Below are 18,382 nucleotides of genomic sequence, written 5' to 3'. Positions count from 1 at the left end.
ACATAAGGAAAACATATGTGACCCGTTTATTAACTAGGTGGGTCACCTCCAGCTATTCCATGAACATCTGGATCACACTAAAGACCAGAATGCTTGAGCTAATCACCACAGGACATTCATTTACTATTTTATTCAGTAGCTCCTCTGTTTGCAATGATTCACATTGAATGGTTTGACATTTTGACTTTTGATATTTTGACATGGTTGAGGGGCTCTTACATGTCCTATACAACGTTTATGCACCCTGGAGGACATTTTAATATTTGAGGATTTTGTTGTGTGGGTTAGCATCATGTTTACATGCAATTTAAAAAAAAATTGTGAGTAACTTTTTGAAGGTCTGGGTTGATGTAATGTGATGCCGGTCTCCTCAGTGGGACAAGCCAGGAGGTGTTGTTTTCCATGGGACAATATTTTCCCATGGCTGGTCTCTGATTGGCTGGACTGCACCAACGAACTGTCAAGAAAAGAGTCTCTCCCTGTGGTTGCCATGGGGAATACGGGAAGTCAGATTAATGAAGCTTGTATCTAGGAAGCAGAGTGCTGTGTGTGGAGTGAAGGCTGCTGGTTGTGCCTCAAGGCTGTGTTTCATGAAAGGGAACTGCAGTGTGCTTTGCTGTAAGAGAACTGCTTACCTTCCCCATGGGCACAAAATCATTTTCAACAGTTATTACAGCTGAAATCAGAGGCAGTTGGGAGGACTAACACATTAGCCAACATTAGAAAAGGCACACAGACCAATCAAATTATCTTCAATCCAATACAATTCTACTTACATTAAATTATGTGATTATTATGAAATGATGTATCAAATATTATTGATTTTATTTCTATACAAATTTTTGATCAATCACATAAAGTTTCAGGAGATAAATCCACTTTGTAACAGGTATTTTGTGTATTTCTGTGTGTTTTTTGTATCACAGAGACAGTAAGCTGACCATGTTGCTTCGAGAGTCTCTTGGCAACATGAACTGCCGCACCACCATGATTGCCCACATCTCAGCCTCACCTAGCAATTTCTCTGAGACCCTCTCCACCATCCAGATCTCTTCGCGGGTTCTGAGGATGAAGAAGAAGAAGGCTAAAGTAAATACACAATTTAAAAAAAAGATGCATTATATTTTCTCCTCATTTTCAATCACCATAGTTATGCCTCTCAAGTCACCACTACACCAATAGCACATGTGCTAGGGACTATTTTACATGTGACAAGCCACCTAGCACTGCAACAGAGAGGTAGCCCTGTTTATAGCCAGCATGGTGTCTCTCACTGGTCATAGCTGGTAGGCCATAGGTGTCTGATGGAAGGTCTGGAGCAGTGACTCGACCTGTTCCTGGAGACCTACCGTCCTGTAGGTTTTCACTCCAGCCCTAGCAAAGCTTCAGCAGCTAGATATCTCATTTACCTCCTGATTAGTGGAATCAGGCATGCAAAATTAGACTTTAAATGAAACCCAGAGGACAGTAGATCTCCAGGAACAGGGGTGGGACCCACTGGTTTGGACAAACAAATACAGTGGTGATCCAAGAAATCAGAATGTGACTTCTGGTCATAGTCAGTTAAGAATGGCACAGTCCAGGCTGACTGTTTACTTGCACTGCTTAGGAGTATGAAGGTTTGCGTTTATTTGCTGTCGAAGAAGGTGTTGATTATTCATACAGTCAGTAATTCATCTAAAACATGTCAGTGGTGCTTAGAACATATTTTGCTCACAGTATGTCTCTTTACAAATATGCTACTACTTCACAAATGTTGTGGTCTTGTAGTTACTGCTATGGAAAGTATAAAAGCAGTGTGACATTGGTGTTTTCCCCTATTCCAGCAGTACACCTCCAGCTCCTCTGGGGGTGAGAGCTCTTGCGAGGAAGGGAGGATGCGTCGGCCCACCCAGCTGCGTACAGTGAACTCCCGAAACGTGGTGGACCCTGAAATGCCCCTGCTGCACCTCTCCAGTGACCCAGACGACTACTCCAGCAGCGAGCAGTCCTGCGACACCGTCATCTATGTGGGGCCTAATGGGTCCGCCTTGTCTGACAAGGAGCTTACAGACAACGAGGGCCCCCCGGAGTTTGTGCCCATCATCCCATCCCTGCATAAGAGCAAGGCAGAGCAGGGGAAGCCGGCGCAGTGGGTGGGCCCAGAGCCAGAGCAAGCCCGCCCCCTCCTGCAGCAGCGTCAACCCACGCAGCCAGCACAGCTGCAACCACCACAGCCACAGGAGGTGGTGGAGGAGGGAGGGGAGTCCGGCAAGCAAGAGAAGGACTGCCTCAAGTGCAACACCTTCGCCGAGCTCCAGGAGCGGCTGGGGTGCATCGATGGGAGCGAGGAGGTCAGCAGTTTCCCCTTTGAGGAGCTCTCCGCCAACCGGGTGGCTGGGGTCGGGCCCGTGTACGGGGGCCAGGCAGAAGGGGCAGCCAAACCCGTGGTGGAGACCCAGATGCACGCAGCAGCCAGGCGCATCTCTAATGATCCACAGCTGGAAGAAATCCGAGAGGCAGTGGAGGAGGCGGAGATCGCCCAGTCTATGATTGAGAGCCTGTCAAGACCAGCGGTGGGTGGTCGTGCCCTCTCTACCAGCAGGAGTGTGACAGGTGGCAGCAGCAGTGGCAATGCCACACAGTCCGTACCCCTCCAGAGAGCCAGGAGCTCCAATTTCTATGACAGCAAGGAGGGCACTGGATCCACTGAGGCTAAGCCCCGCCCCATGGGCTCTCCCAGGCTGGGAGTGGCCAGCCTAACTAAAACTTCAGAGTACAAGCCACCCTCATCCCCATCCCAGCGTTGTAAGGTGTACACCCAGAAGGGTGTGGTGCCCGGTGTGGCCCCACCCTCATCCCCACAGAGCTTGAGCCGGGACAGTGGGAAGTCCTCTACTGAGTCCCTGCTGCAGCCTGAGTCCAGGACCTCCCCTGTGGGCATGAGCCCTCAGGCCCCAAAAAGGTCCACCTCTCCCATTAGCGCATGCTTCTCCTCAGCTGAGACCCTGGATGAGGACCCAGCACCAGCGGTTGCTGCTGTTGCCACGGTGACAGTTCAGCAGCCACTGGAGTTGAATGGGGAGGATGAGCTGGTGTTTACCCTGGTGGAGGAGCTTACCATCAGTGGTGTTCTGGAGAACGGTCGGCCCACAAGCATCCTCAGCTTCAACAGCGACTGCTCCGTGCAGGCTTTGGCTTCTGGCTCCCGCCCTGTCAGCATCATTAGCAGCATCAGTGAGGACTTGGAGTGCTTCCCAAGAGCTATCATCAGTACCACCTCCACCCCCACCTCCACCACTATTTCGGAGGTCAGCATCTCCAGGTCCCTGCCTCTCCCAAAGGCCGAGGGGGAAGTGGGGGTGACTGTGCCCAGCCGCCGCTCCTCCATCAGTTCCTGGCTCAGTGAGATCAGCACCGGCAGCGATGGAGAGCAGTCCTGCTACAGCTTTGTTGCCCAGCAGAGCTACGGGCAAGGGGAGGCCCTGGCTGAGCCCCTGCAGTTTGACCTACTGGAGGAAGGGTCATTTGAGGACCCAAGCAAAGATGGGAATCTAGAGGATACAGCTGCAGATGTAGACATTCCCACTGAGGGGAAGGTTCTGGAAAAGAGCGTCCCAAGTAAAGAGAAGCTGAAGAGGCTGGGCAAAACCACAATCAGCGTCTCCAATGCGCAGATACTGGGTGCCCAGGGTGGCCTCTTTCCCATCAGGACCAACATCATAGTCCATCCCTGCGTGGCTGTCAAGCCAATGGTCCACCAGGATGCTGCCCAGGTGCTCTCACTCACCAAAAGCCTACAGCCGAAAGGCACCAGGGCAAAGCCCCTCCTGGTTTCTGGAGACATCAGCTTTGAGGACCCCTGGATGAAGAGGGATGGTGAGGAGCCCAAACCACGGGAACAAGCCTGTGAGGTGAAGGCGGAAAGGAGGGCGGTGGACATGGTGAAGAGCTTGAACCCTGCTGACAGGCTCAGCTCAAGCAGTGGGGAGGCGGCCTGCTCCCCCGACACACTCAAGCGGGTAGTGGATGGCTGTGAAATGATGCTGGATGGATCAGAGAACCTTGCTCCTGTGCAGTCAGCTGATGTGCTGCGCACAGCCAGCCTCCCACGTGGCTGGCACCGCATGAACAGGCATGATGGCCTTGACGATGCCTCACTGCGCTATGTGGGTGGGGAGCACAGGGGACCTGGAGCCACCAGCTCCACCCCCTGCAGCCCCAGGTCCACGCTGGAAAGGAAGGGGTCGTCATCAAAGCAGAGCCTCTTCGCAAGGCCAAAAGGGATGCCACCCTTGCCTCCAGTGAGGAAGTCCAGCCTGGACCAGAGGAACAGAGCTGGCCTGCAGCATGGCTCGGGGAGCACCCAGGCATTGTTCCAAGGCAGCTCGGGTGAGGACTCCGGCAGCAACGGAAAGCTAAAGGGCCCTGGTGTGGAAAGCAGCAGCAGGCTCTTCAGTGCGAAGCTAGAGCAGCTGGCCAGCAGGACCAACTCCCTGGGGAGATCTCATGCAGGGCACTATGACTGCTTGTCTCTGGAGAGGGCTGAGAGCCTTGGCTCAGTCGGGTCCAGGAGCACCATTGGGAGGGACTGTACCATGCCCCGGGCTGGCAGGAGCCTGAACCGTGGCTCGGTGTCCTCGGCTGCCGCCGGCCCAGGTGGAAACGGCAGCGCGCCACAGTCGCCTAAGGCAAGTCAGTCGAAGATTTCGGCAGTCAGCAAGCTCCTGATGGTGAGCCCGAAGGCCCGCAGCCTGTCAGCCTCCAGCACCAAGACCCTGAGCTTCTCCACTAAGTCCCTACCACAGTCCGTGAACAGGAGCTCCAGCATGCCCCCCAATGGGAAGAACCAGAACCAGAACCAGAGCCAGAACCAGAACCAAAACCAAACCCAGAATCAGAGCTCCTGGTCCACTCAGTCCCTCAGCCGCAGCAGGGGTTCGAGCCTTGCTGCCAAGCTCCCCCTACGGGCTGTGAACGGGCGGATCTCTGAGCTCCTCCAGGGCAGCGGGGGTTCCCGTGCCGGACACGCCCGGGCAGGGTCCGAGTCTGAGGACAGGGGCGGGGCCCAGGGAGAGGATAGACCGGCGGTGGTCCACACCCTCCCCTCACCCTACAGCAAGATCACTGCTCCCCGCAAGCCCCATCGCTGCAGCAGTGGGCACGCCAGCGACAACAGCAGCGTCCTGAGTGGCGAGCTGCCACCTGCCATGGGCAAGACCGCCCTCTTCTACCACAGCGGTGGCAGCAGCGGCTACGAGAGCATGATGCGGGACAGCGAGGCCACAGGCAGCACCTCCTCCGCCCAGGATTCAATGAGCGAGAATAGCAGCTCTGTCAGCAGCCGTCGGAGTCTCAAAAACTCAAAGAAGAGGAACAATGGAGGTAAGATCGCTTCATTACGCGCATTATCCTGTGTGATTATGAAGAACCTGCTCTGGCTGCCTGCTATGGGAAGGCTCATTTTGTTATACCCGGTCTTTTTCAAAGGTGACCTGGCCAAGTGGTAGCAATACACTGTTTGCAAAAGGCACAACACAAGTAAACTAAGAACAGTAAACACAGCCAACAAATTCATATAGATGCTAAACGTATATTTCAGATTTTATTATGAAGATGCTGCTCAGACAGACAGAAGGAATTACCCACAATAGGAGGCTGAAAGAGATCATTCCAGTCACTGTAATAAGAACACCATTGTCTCAGTGTTACATACCAATTTTGTTAGCGCATGGTTTCCATGCAATCAAATGTTTTAATTGACTTCTAAATAAATACAAGTAAATGTTTATGTTCACAAACATTTTAGCAAGTTAATTTTAGTGAGTCTTGGCATATTTTGTTTGTAAAGAAAAACTTAACAATTACATATAATTGTGGATTTAAGGAAAAATGTCCAGGGCTATGACAAATTAATTTAAGCTTACTTCATGTTCATTTGGTTACTGTAACAACAAAAGTTGCATTCAAAAGGCACAGCTAACAGAAACAATGACAATACAGAGTTTGCCCCTTTGCCCCCCGTATATTACCACCATAACCCCGCCTACATCCCCATACGTGTGTGTAAGTAAGCCTTCATATGACATACTGTCGCTGTCACAATACGCTGCGGGTGGCCCCAATTTCAAACGCGTTCATTGCCTTCTGGGCCAACCCCCGCCCCCTCCTCCTCTTTAGGCAAATATTTTACTCCATTTCACTCCCGTGTAGGCCTCTGCTTCGGGTACTTGTTCCTCCGGTACTAAACACGCCCCCTTCCCCTGCCAAAACAACATCGACATTGACTCTCTCCTCGGGCGCCAAAGCAGGGGGTATTTCATGTCTGCAGAAACGCACTCAAAAGGAGCATAGTAATCACGTTATGAATGCTTGATTTGAGGCTCTGGTGGGACCAGGGCCAAGCTGCCAGAGTCTGCTTTTGCAGGAACAGGAAAAAGGGGGGGCGGGCGGTTGGCATGAAAAATCCTTTTTAACGGGTTTTGTATGGAGTTACTCGGATTAGTCAATTGGATTTTTGCATTTAAGAAAAAAAAATCTATAAAGCTGCACAGGGGCGGTGATACAAAAAATAATACGAATCGGGCGAATCGGGAGATGTCTACGTGTATGACCTTTCTCAGCTGTTCCAGACAAAAGAGCAAGAACCTGTTCAGTGGACCGGGGCTTCCCATCTGATAAGGGGTTGTTGGAGCTGCCAATTTCTATGCAAATATAAAGCAGCGCCGGCAAATTCCACAGAGCGGGGCTCATTCCTGTGCTCTGGCCAGATAAGGGGTGACCTGCTGCCGTTATCTTTGTACCCCATTATTGCAGGCCTCCTCCTCCTATAGTGTTATTTGCAAATGCTGTACGAAGATTACCACTAGGAAGTAGACCTATTCTGCTGTATACCCCAGTTTAGCATTCCAACAGGTTTAATTTGGCATTGTTGTTAATATCCCACTTCCTTTCAGACAGATCTTAGCATTTCACATTATTGACTGTCTTTAGTGGTGTTTCTGTTAAGGAAAAAGGGAGTTTTCTCAAATGGCCTACTTAGTCACATCAAGGCAAAATACTACATTCCTATTCCGCACTTCTTTCAAGAAGGCAGCAAGGATATCAACAGGGTCCATAAATAACAAAACATTAGTGTGTTTAACAGTTTAGCCTATATGCACATAATATAGAAAATTCTTAAACAACTGTTCAACTGCTCTTAAACAATTGCAAACAATAAAATAAAATACATAAAAATACACGAACGTTTCATAAGCACATAGTACTCAAATGCAAAAAATCCTTCACTGTCTGTTTGGTCCATAGTCAGCTGATTAAGTATTGCCATGTCAAGTTATATTGTTTTTTTAACATTGTTTTATTTACCTATTTATTCATTTAAATAATTATCTATGAAATAACACTTATTGAAATAACACTCATGCATCTGTGCTGTTTGATAATCCATTTTTAAGATATATGGGAGTTTTGACCTTTACCACAGAGGTTTGGTTTTAATTGATTGAAATGCAATTTCATGCTTTATCATATTGTGAGAAATAATGGTAAATGTAATCTTCGGAAGTAAGGGGTTTATGGTGCTTATGCTGAAAAAATTCTCATGAGAGCGATTTCCAATTTTTAAAAACACCATAAACCATAAAGGTTACACTTTTTCAGCTGCTTTATTTAACTTTATTTAATGCAGTGTATGATGTTATATGTAGGCTACAGTTACATTAAGGTTCAATATTATGGTTGAGGCCCATGCAGACTTTAGTGGGCTGCAATAGTGGCCCAGGGTAGCATTTAGTCACAATACCCTCATCTCTAAGCAGGGGGAGCTGGGCTGGTTTTACCTGGTGTTTTGCCTGCTTCGCCCCCCAGGGACCCAGCGGAGACGACTGATACCCACGCTCTCCCTGGAGACGTCCTCCCCGGTCAGGAAGCCCATCATCAGCCCCGGGGTGCGCTGGGTGGACGGCCCGCTCCGCCCCGCCCAGCGGACGATAGCCGAGCCCTTTGAGATCAAGGTGTACGAGATTGACGATGTGGAGCGCCTGCAGAGGAGGAGGGGTGCGGGTAACAAGGTGAGGCCAGGCAGTAACACAGCAAGGTGTGCTGCACACGAGGCAGGGGTGGGCGAAGTTTACCACTCAAAAAGCACATACGCAAAACTCTTGGTGCTAAACGTATGGTCTTGGACACTTGCATCTAACTGTGGAGACCATGTTGAGATTAACTGCCAGTTTGATTGCCTGGGCACCTATGTACAGTACACTCAGAATTCCATTAGCTACTTGTTTTTTGCTCTATGGTCAATTCACAGTGATATCTTAATGTAAAATGCTCATAACATATTATTAGTTATTCTGAACTGTACATATGGTTGTGTGTTTGCAGCTCGTTTGATAGACACAGTGTCTCCCCATGATGGCCCTGTAAATCACCCTTGGCAACAATGTCTGCGCAAATGAACGAATGAATAAATAATGGGGGATACAAGCGAGAGACAATTTGTATTTCGTCCCTTTCGTGTCTTTTATTAGTTAGCAGCTCTGAGAGCTACTTTAGATTAGGAAAATATAATAGCGGGGTTGACTGGTCTCTGAGGTGTCCGTTTTCTTGGCTTCCTGTCGTGTTTTCTCACGGCTGCTTCCTCCCCCCGCCCCCCGCAGGAGCTGGTGTACTTCAGCGCCAGGCTAAAGATCCTGGAGCACCGGCAGCAGAGGATCTCCGAGGTGCGGGCCAAGTACGACTGGCTGAAGAAGGAGCTGGAGCAGACCAAACAGCATCTGATGCTGGCGCCGGAAAAGTGGACCAGAGAATGTGAGTCCCTTCGGCAGCGGCAGCGGCAGCGGCGGCGGCAGCTAACCGCTCGCGTTTATGCGAGGGCAGCGAAGAGCGCCTAATTAGCCGCGGGCCCGCCCACCGCACGTGTGTCAGGAGAATATTGTTTCAGTCGCTGTAATTAGCTGCGGTCTCCTGAGGCCCATAGTAAATATATTAATGAATGTCAACACGTTTTGAGTTTAAACATGTATAATTTCTGAAAACTTTACAAATTCGGAAATTCCCTGTGGACGCATTACGTTTCTTAATGCATGCACACATGCACATACACAACAATGTGCCCTTCATGAACAACCATTGTGGATGCTTTGGTCTACTCTGTGTTTCTAGGCCTCTACTTTCAGAAATGTAATCCTCTGGATTTAATTAAAATTTTTTGTTAAATTAAACATGGTTGGAGAAGTTTCGTAATGACCGAAATAAAACCTGTTTGTTCAGAAAAATTCAGCAGTGACATTTAATTAGAGGACAAAATTAAATATGAATGACTACTGAATCTATGGGAGTATACACTGTGGCAATTATTACTGCCTGCTTTTTTTTTTCAGTTGACCTACAGCAGACGTTTGAGGTAGACTCCCTGGAGTACCTGGAAGCCTTAGAATTTGTCACCGAGCGACTGGAGAACCGGGTCAACTTCTGCAAGTCCCACCTGATGATGATCACCTGCTTCGATGTCACCTCCAGGCGGCGATAGAGAAGGAGACGGCGACGGCCCTCTCCGCTTCTGTACAGCAAAGGATCCATGGGAAGTTGAGCAGCTTGGTCGTGGCGGGAAGCTGAGGGTGGGCGTTGAGGTGTGGCGGTTATACATGGTTTCCTGGTATTAAGGAGCGATACGCAAGCGGAGAATATTTTTTAAAAGTTGTGGGGAAGGGAAGAACAGGTGGACTGTAGAGACTGACAGCGTTTGATGACACGCCATCTCCAGTGAGACTGGCAGAGCACTTTCTTTGAGTAACTTCTGAGTCCTACGGTTGTAAATACGTCTTGCATGCTCGCTTCGAAGAAGACCTGACATGCCAGCGGAAACCATCGAATGAGGAGAAAGACAGAGAGAAAACAAACCTGAAAAAGAAAAAAAAAGGACAACAAGTGCCTTGCGAAGACTTCTGTATTGAAATTGTTTATTTGTGTACAGTTGGTGCTAGCTGAAATAGATTTAAAAAACATACAAAAAAAACACAAAAAAATGCAGCTTGTTTTACTTGGTGTTTTATCCTGACTTGCTGTTTATCAGTCCTTTGTACTTGTATTGTTATATAATAGACTAAAAATTCCAACATGTTACAAAATGTTACGTGTATGTTTTCTATTATTTTCTATCTTCCCTAAAAAAAAAAAATCTGAGACCATTTGGAATGTGTGGGTTAGAACGAAAAACAAGGCAAAAGGTCGGTTTGGCTCATTAATTTTTTTTTTTTTACCATTCTTGGCTACACATGGAGCAAGACCAGGTCTTCCCCTTGTGCCAGCATCAGAGAATGACAAGGCTGCGTTACCCGTGGCATTGAGACTTAAACAAACCCAAACTGCAGGAGCCGTCAGTACAAGTGAGGGAGAAGGAGAAAACGGCCGTCGCACTTAAAGCAGTGCAGTGACCTTTGTGTTTGTTGACTTCTGAGGCCACATATGGAAAGATTTTTGTTTCACCCAAAGGGAAAGCCCTCTTGTTTCACCTCTTGAGACGGTCCGTATTTCACGGCTGGAAATGAAAACGGTTTTTGGTGTAACAGATAGTGTAGAGTGCAGACTTTAAAAAATTTTTTTTTTTTTTTTAAATTGTCGGCTAAATTAAGGTGAGGAGAATGAATTTAACTCCGCCGTTTGCTGGACCAAGTATGTTTTTCTTTGACATCAGACGAAAATGAAATTGCGGCTAAATAAGGACTGCGTGGCCCGAGGGGGGAGGGGGTGGCTGCTGTGCGTACGCTGGTTACCTTGTAAACTAGCTGCTACAGCTACTAGCGGCTAATTAGCCTTGTACTCTGATGCTGATTCACTTGTGTATAATATCATGAAAAATGTTTTAGAACAGGGTACAGACACTCTCCAGCAGTCATCATATATTTTATCAAGCATTAAAAAAAAAAAAAAATTTAGAGCACATAAAATGGTGGACAAATTCAGACATTTTAATCATTAGGCACTAACAGTGGCGGTGCCCCAGAAATCCTCTGAGTCCACCCCTAAATTAAATCACAGACCCCAGTGAAGTCTGAAACATTAATCTCCGGTCAGAGGTCTCTTTCGTACAAAAACTACTGCAAAACCCATGCACTCCATGTGGTCTCACTGCAGTGGTGCACACACCTTGGCTATGTTGGTCTTCATAGTTTAAGCTCTATGTGTTTATATATACATATATACATAAAGTCTGTTTCCTGTACTAACTGTAACCCCACCTACTTCCATACCTTTGAACAAGTCCCCCCTCCCTCCCTCCCAACACAACCTCCCCCCCATCAGCAATAGTGGCTGCTGGATTATCATGCCCCACCCATTACCTTTATCACAGTAATGAATGAAGGAAATTATTTATTTGTAAACTCAGGAGGCCTGTTTGACAAGAGTTGCTTATATTGTATAATTTATTTACACAATATGATTTGCAAAGTGCTATGCATTTGACCAGTAGCTAAGCCCATTATATATATGTATAATATATATATCATATATATACGTGTGTGCGTGTCACACTCTCACTCTCTCTATATAGACACACACACATTCTTTCATTTCTATTTTATAAATGTTTTCCTTTTTCTGCAAACGTGCTTGTCTTGAATTGTGCGGGAGAGTGGGTAGGAACCTTTTGATCTGAAAATGGAATGCTGCGTTGGTTTGCAGGTCAGTGTTTGTCTATGGAAGATTGCTTTTCATGACCTTGTGAATCTTTGGCCATGCTTTTAAAAGTAACAACGTGTGGTATGCAGTGTATAGCAGAAAGGCTGTTACTTTTTTTAACCCCTTCGTGCAGATGCCAAATCTGGCCAATCCTCACTCATTTAGGTAGTGTTCTACTTAAGGCTGTATAACTCGAGATGTGAGCATCACAGAGACGTTGGAAATGACTTAAATGAAGCAAGACACTTGTAACAGTTACAGTACTGAAGTTACATTCACCATTTGGCAATGAAATGCAGTGGGCACATATATCGAACAGGTAAAACTATACATTTTCTTGATCATACACTCTTTGCCCGCAAGTGGGCAAAATCTGAGGGTTATATGTGCAACTGTAAAAGATCTATGTAGCAAAATGTGAACAGTGTACCCTGGTGTCCTTTAGTGTATCCAAATCAATCAAAAATATCCAAATTGTGCATTACTGTAAATCATTACATAATCATATTTCACAGCAAACCAACTGAATCATGAAACTCACTTTTACATACATTTCAACAGGGAATAACCTTTTAATCGGTACTTTTTAATCTTTTCACCAGTATAGGAATCTAAGATATCTAGTGGTCAAAAACCTCACTGAAATCTAACAAAATGCTTTTTGTGCATTATAAAGCATATACATTTGCCCCCATAATGATTTTAGACGAAACATTAATATCACATGCACAAAAATTATGCAAAAACATTGTGTCACACTGTGGTACACATACTTGAATATGTAATAATTCAATCTTGCATGTTCTTCCGTACTCTACAGTATATAATATTTTGTTGCATGAGGATGGGTCAATATTTTACAAATGTTACTATTTATGATCACTCCAAGGGAAATTTTACGTTCATCCAGCACATGTCAGCGCACAGTGACAGTCCATGCCCTAAGTGACAAGTATAGCCCATGGAGATACTAATACACCCACATTATGTACAATAAGATTGCAATAAAATAATATTCCACCATCAGAAAAATAATAGATGCTATTGTCCAGTGCCATGCTTGAGGGGGTATAGTTGTGGATGAGACTGCAGGGAAGGGCTGCTTGTTAAATGGACAACTTATGTGACAAAGGTGGCACTTAGAAGCCCATATTTGACATATTTGTTTTGCATTATTTACCGATACAGCGAGAACAGAGTTTCCAGTCATAGTTTGGTTGCAGGGGCACTGAATGTCTGAGTTCCACAATCTCAGGATGCCGGAATCCTGGCCACTAGGGGGCTTGCACGAAGGGGTTAATCATTATTTTATTTTTTACACATCTGTTCACAAATAGTGGCTAGGCCAGAAGTGTGACTCAACATTGGTGTGGATTCACAAAAGTGTTTTTGTTTGGTATGATATGTATTGAAAGAACTATTGAAATTCCTTAAACTCTTTAGAGGAGATGCTGAATGAACGAGGTGTTGTGTCCTAAGTATAAAAGTAAAACTAAGATGGACAAGAGTTCAACTGCCATAAGAATAAATAAAATAAGAATAAAATGAATATGACTGCGACATGAGGACTGATGTAAATAAAGGAGTGTTGGAAGAAATAGCATTGCTGTTTTTTTTTTTCTTTCTTTGCTCTTCTTACACTGGGGTTGAGAATCTTCAACTGAATTGTGATCTTCAGATACATTTTCCATGTTTTATTCAATTTAAAAAATGTCTGAAGAAATATAAATATGAAATATTTATTGATAGGCAGCGTCTACATAGGAACAGACATGAGTTCTAGTCATTAAATAAAAATGATGCACATCATGTCAAGTAATCCCAGAGCTCTTACATGTTGTTAGGTTTGTCTAATTTAGCACACATATATGGTAGGAGACACCTCTTGTTCTCCGTTTACCCTCTGGTCTTGCTGATGAACTGGGTAAAGTGAGAGAAACATAATTGTTAACCTTGTCTTCTCGTTTCTGAACACTTTGTTTCAGAATTTTGCATTTTGCTGTCAAAGCTGGGTGTGATTTTCCACTAGAAATTTTACTTTAAAATATTTTTACCCAAACAAACCATACAAAAAATAAAAATAATATTTATCTAGTTTTTACAATTACAAGTCATAGGTAGGTGTTAATACATTAGTGATGATTGTTACGACTACTGCATTGTACTACCAGCAAGAGAATTTCAAAGGCTAGTTGCTGTGAGCAGTACATGTGCTTGTGAGAGATGCTGAGCAGGCTAGCTGAACAGCCCTCCAGAGAATTGGCATGGAGACTGTGTCATCAAAAGAAACCATTGGATTAAAGAAGCTTCTGGAAAGCAGGGTTCACACATTGGACCGTGAAAATGTTGTAAGCCCCCAAATTGACCATAGATGAATCCAGATTGTGAAAACTTGCATAAAGAATGTGCTTGATTTTACAGTACAATACTGAGAATATGCGTTTTATGAAACTGTTATTTTTTCCGTGGACGTAACTGCAGCTACACATCCGACCTCTTGGGAATTCAGCAACAGTGAAGGAAAAAGAAAGAAAGACAAAGATAAATTATCAGGTTATATTCTGAGGGAAGAATTTTCCATTTTTATAGATTATAAGATAATTCGCAAATTAGTTTCTTGAAAACTTTCGAAAATGGTCCATGAATGCTTTCCACAAGTTTTAGAATTTAATATTGGATATACTGCAGTAGCTTACTGAAAAGAGCATAATGATAACTCTAACTCCAAGATGGAGATGGGGGGTAAGGACTCTCACAGGGAGTGAGGGGGTGTACAAAAGAGCCAAGGATTCAAAGCATGAGAGATACACACTTGGGGGTTCCGCGCTTCTCTCACAGCTGGACCTCGCGTTCAGAAGACCACGAACATGAGAGGGCTAAGGGAGCCCAAAGCTAGTTCTGAGATTTATAAAAATAGTCATTCAAACAACCGCCAATGTTGTCATCGGGCGATAGCAGCGCAGAGATCCTGATATGGATGATGCATTCGGAGATCAAAGACGGTCTAGCACGGTCCAACAATTCACACAACAGTTGGACAGGCAATGAAGCAAATGTGAAATGACCTTGTATATGACAAATCGCTTTGCCAGCATGCGGTGTTCACAGTGTTTTAGCAATGTAGAAGAAAAAAGAACAGGGACATTAGAGAAACAGACTCACTGGAATAATCCTCCTTTAATGACATTACAGACCAGTGAGCACATTTTTTTCTTCTCCACTTCACTTTATGTAACATGATAATAAATCCCAAGGCTTCATTTCAATGCTTGATTTAAGAGTAGTTACTACTATAGATTACAAACAAACCCCTGATATTAAGCCGGGTGTCGATCACTGCTTTGAGACCCAACACAGTTTGCGCAGTTTAGATAAAGGATAAACTGATGTCATGTCTTAAGCTGGAATAACCGGCACCTTCTTGTGCGTGAAATAAAAAAGAAAGTAATATTTAATCAGAAATCAATCCATCTCTAAGTCCAGTGCCTACATCAGTAGTACCTTGAGTTTAATCTGAGGAAATGAATCTACTGCACAGCATCAATTAAGTGATAATTGATGAAGTCTTACCTTTCCTTTGAGAGTTCATACATGCGTGCATGCTCAATACTGTTCGACAAAGCGGTTGTTTATGGGGTGAATCACGTACAATTGGTATAAATCAACTCTAGACCTTTACGTGTCATTAAATGGGTTAATCATGGCTGCAAATGGTTAACTGGTTTTCCTTTATCATGTTGCATATCGTGTAGCTTGCTGCGTTTGTGACAGAGAAAACGCAGGCGAAATCTTTATCTTACTACCGCAACAGCAATCATTTAACCTCAACACCCACCGGTCATCCATCTGCCTGTGCCACCCTGCAAGATAGACACTATAAAGAGATATGCTGAACTGTGTGCCACAAAAAATGTTTTTCATCTCGCCTTTTATACCTAGAACACATATGCAAACATAAACGCACATAACAGAATCAGCCTTTTATGCTGCTTGACGCAAATCTACATAAAACATATTTGCGGATGTAATGACCATGCTGAAATTGGATTTTGCATCATTTAAAATGTGGTACATTATCTATAATAAATAATGTGAATTTATCACTTGCTTAATTAAATTCCGCCTCGGGCACTTCTTTCATCTGAAGCGCCTGGGAGAGTACATAATCTAATAATTAGTGAGTCATAGCCAGAAAATACGAAGAAACAAACATAAGCCAAGGATAATTTGGGAAAGACTTTAGAAAATGTAAAGTAAAACACACTTCTGTATTAAAATTAATATTTCAGTAGGGAAATAAAAAAACATTAATTTTATTCCATCACAATGTTTCACAAATGAAACACCATTCGTGGACATGGAAACATCCTGGTATTAATTACGGATTCAAAGACTTTTCTGTTGCCAAGAAACGAGAACAACGGTGTGACCAGTCATTGCATTGCCCACAGAATCTGCCCATTTTCCCTGTGGAGCGCGCACAGTACCACGGTCATGGTGGGCGTGTAGATTGTTCCGGATACATGAGTTAAAGCATATGGAAAAAAATAGACATTTCTTCCAAAAGAAGGATGTAAAGATTTCAAGATTCCTCCTGCCAGTTTCTCACTCTTTCTTCACATGTACGAACTGCTTCCATGTGTGATTGTTAAGCACTTCGGTTTGGACACTAATGAGGGCCTGAAGTGGAGAGGAGGGGATGTGTGCGGCAGGCCTTATTGAAAGAAATTATAAAAGTAATTTTTTTTTTAGCAGAAGTGTAAAATTGGTCAAGTTGAGGGAGGGTTTGTGCCGCGGCTGATAGAAACGCTGTCTTTCATGTCGTCCCCCGCCTCTGATTTGGCCAATCCGTATCTCTCGGCCTTGGTAATTCCGTATCTGTACTTACCGCGAATAACACCTTCATTAGCGGGCGGAAAATGTGCTTTCAAATTCAAAACAGCCTTTGAACAGGCTGCAGGGGAAAAAGTCAGCACGGAGAAGAAAAAAAAAGGCCATTTGTGGAGAAGCGAAGGGAAGACGTAAAACATCGCGCGGAAAGCCTCACGATCAGTGAGACTGGCGAATGGGAGGAGGACGCATTACCGCTGCGATGCCTCTTTCTAAACAGCGTCTAATGGCGGTGTCTGCCCACAGAGACTTCTGCCAACTCTTTCATTAAACGAGGATCCTGGATGCAGGGAGACCCTTCTGGAACATTCTGCTTTGATGGTGACAGGGGAGGGGGAATTCTGAGAAGTGTTGTTACTTAGAATAAGTGGGAGAGACCACTCAGATCTACCACCCAAAGGGAGCTGAAAAAGGCAAAAACCACTGCTCGAATCGAATCCACACAAAACCAGTCTGCCAAGAAAATCTGAAAGGCTGCTGCATCGTTTAAACCGATCTCAATGCAACACTCCTTTCTTTTCTCCCGGTGCGGGATGCTCGATCGCATTTGGAAACCCATCTCTTTGTCGCAACGTCCTTGGTAAATGGTACAGACAGGCACAGGCTCTCCCGTGAAAGCATGCTCTGCAAAGACAGCCGGCTTCCTTTCAGAAACACTTCAGACAAAAGAAAAGAGACTAAGACTGAGTCTGATTAGCCCTGCCCTCCAAAACATGATGATTAAAAAAGGTCAAATCCTAGTCATAGTTAATAAAATGCTGAACTACTGTGGAGTCACCGGTTAGTAGGCAAGTACATTGGAGGACTGCAATGGACAGTCCTCCAATGTACTTGAAATTTTAATAGGAAAAAAAAAACACAGAATTAAGGCAATGTTGGGTGACTCTATGAAATTTGCATAGAAATGCATCATATATCACTATCAAACAATTATGTTTAGCCCAACAATAATAAATGCCAATGCTTATTTTATTTAGGATTTTTAAAATGGAGGAAATTATTAAGTTAGAATTCACTGTTGCCAAGCCATGTTACTCTGCATAGATCCCGTTCCAAACAAATCTCAACCCACCCACTATCTTAGGACGCATATTTTTATATTTAAGAGACCTACAGCTTAGGACCACGTTGCCTGAATCATTCCGATTCAGCTGGCTCAGTTCATATTTGTGTATCTTGTGTCTGAGGAGAGTCATCAATTTGAGCAGCCGAACAATGGACACAGTGGTGTGGGAGTGAGAGAGACGAGCACCACGCAGAGATGCAACGGGCGATAGCGGTTTCCGCTATCCCCCCCAGCCGTAGCGCGGCGAGGACTCTTGTAATGGGGAGCGCGGCCCGCAGCAATGTTATCTGTGCCTCAGAGACACACGTTCACGGTTCCTAGGGCAGGATGAGTTGCTGGGGGAAGGGGAGGTGGGGGGGGGGGGTGCGGAGGTTCAAAAACACATTAATCCCTCTTCCTCCGGCACTGGTCCGTGGACGAGGGTTAGGGAGAATTAACAAGGAAAACAGGTTTTGGGAACACATCCTGCGCCGGACAAAAGGGAGGGACTGCATGGGGCTGGGGGAAGAGAGGCCGGCCCCCAACGCTGACCTCAGCAGAGGGGAACGCCGTGTTTGGACTGTGGGACGGAGACGCTACGTAACGACCGTGCTAGGACCGGAGACGAGCGCTGTCAAAGATAAGGCTTTTCAAATTATGAAGTCATACATAAACCTCTCCCTTCAGCGAGCACAGTATAGAGCTAACACGGCTGGTAGATGTTACATCCCAGAATTCAGTGGGGTAAGAGCACGAGATTAGAAGTGAATGGAGAAACACACAAAA

General features: G+C 45.2%; 1 protein-coding gene across 1 annotated transcript in view; it reads left to right on the top strand.

Moving 5' to 3' along the window:
* kif26ba (kinesin family member 26Ba) overlaps positions 1 to 13,259 on the top strand; it is a 118,096-nt gene extending 104,837 nt beyond the window's left edge. Inside the window, exons 11-15 of the mRNA XM_035381528.1 lie at positions 927 to 1,089; positions 1,827 to 5,364; positions 7,849 to 8,051; positions 8,640 to 8,790; positions 9,363 to 13,259. Coding sequence (XP_035237419.1) covers positions 927 to 1,089; positions 1,827 to 5,364; positions 7,849 to 8,051; positions 8,640 to 8,790; positions 9,363 to 9,511 — 4,204 coding nt within the window. The 3' untranslated portion in view covers positions 9,512 to 13,259. The remainder of the gene's footprint in view (positions 1 to 926; positions 1,090 to 1,826; positions 5,365 to 7,848; positions 8,052 to 8,639; positions 8,791 to 9,362) is intronic.
* Positions 13,260 to 18,382: the final 5,123 nt, after the last annotated feature.

Source organism: Anguilla anguilla, chromosome 1, assembly GCF_013347855.1.
Source record: "Anguilla anguilla isolate fAngAng1 chromosome 1, fAngAng1.pri, whole genome shotgun sequence".
Taxonomy (NCBI): Eukaryota; Metazoa; Chordata; class Actinopteri; order Anguilliformes; family Anguillidae; genus Anguilla; species Anguilla anguilla.
Note: the sequence above shows the minus strand (reverse complement) of the source record. Positions and strands in the feature narration are given on the sequence as shown.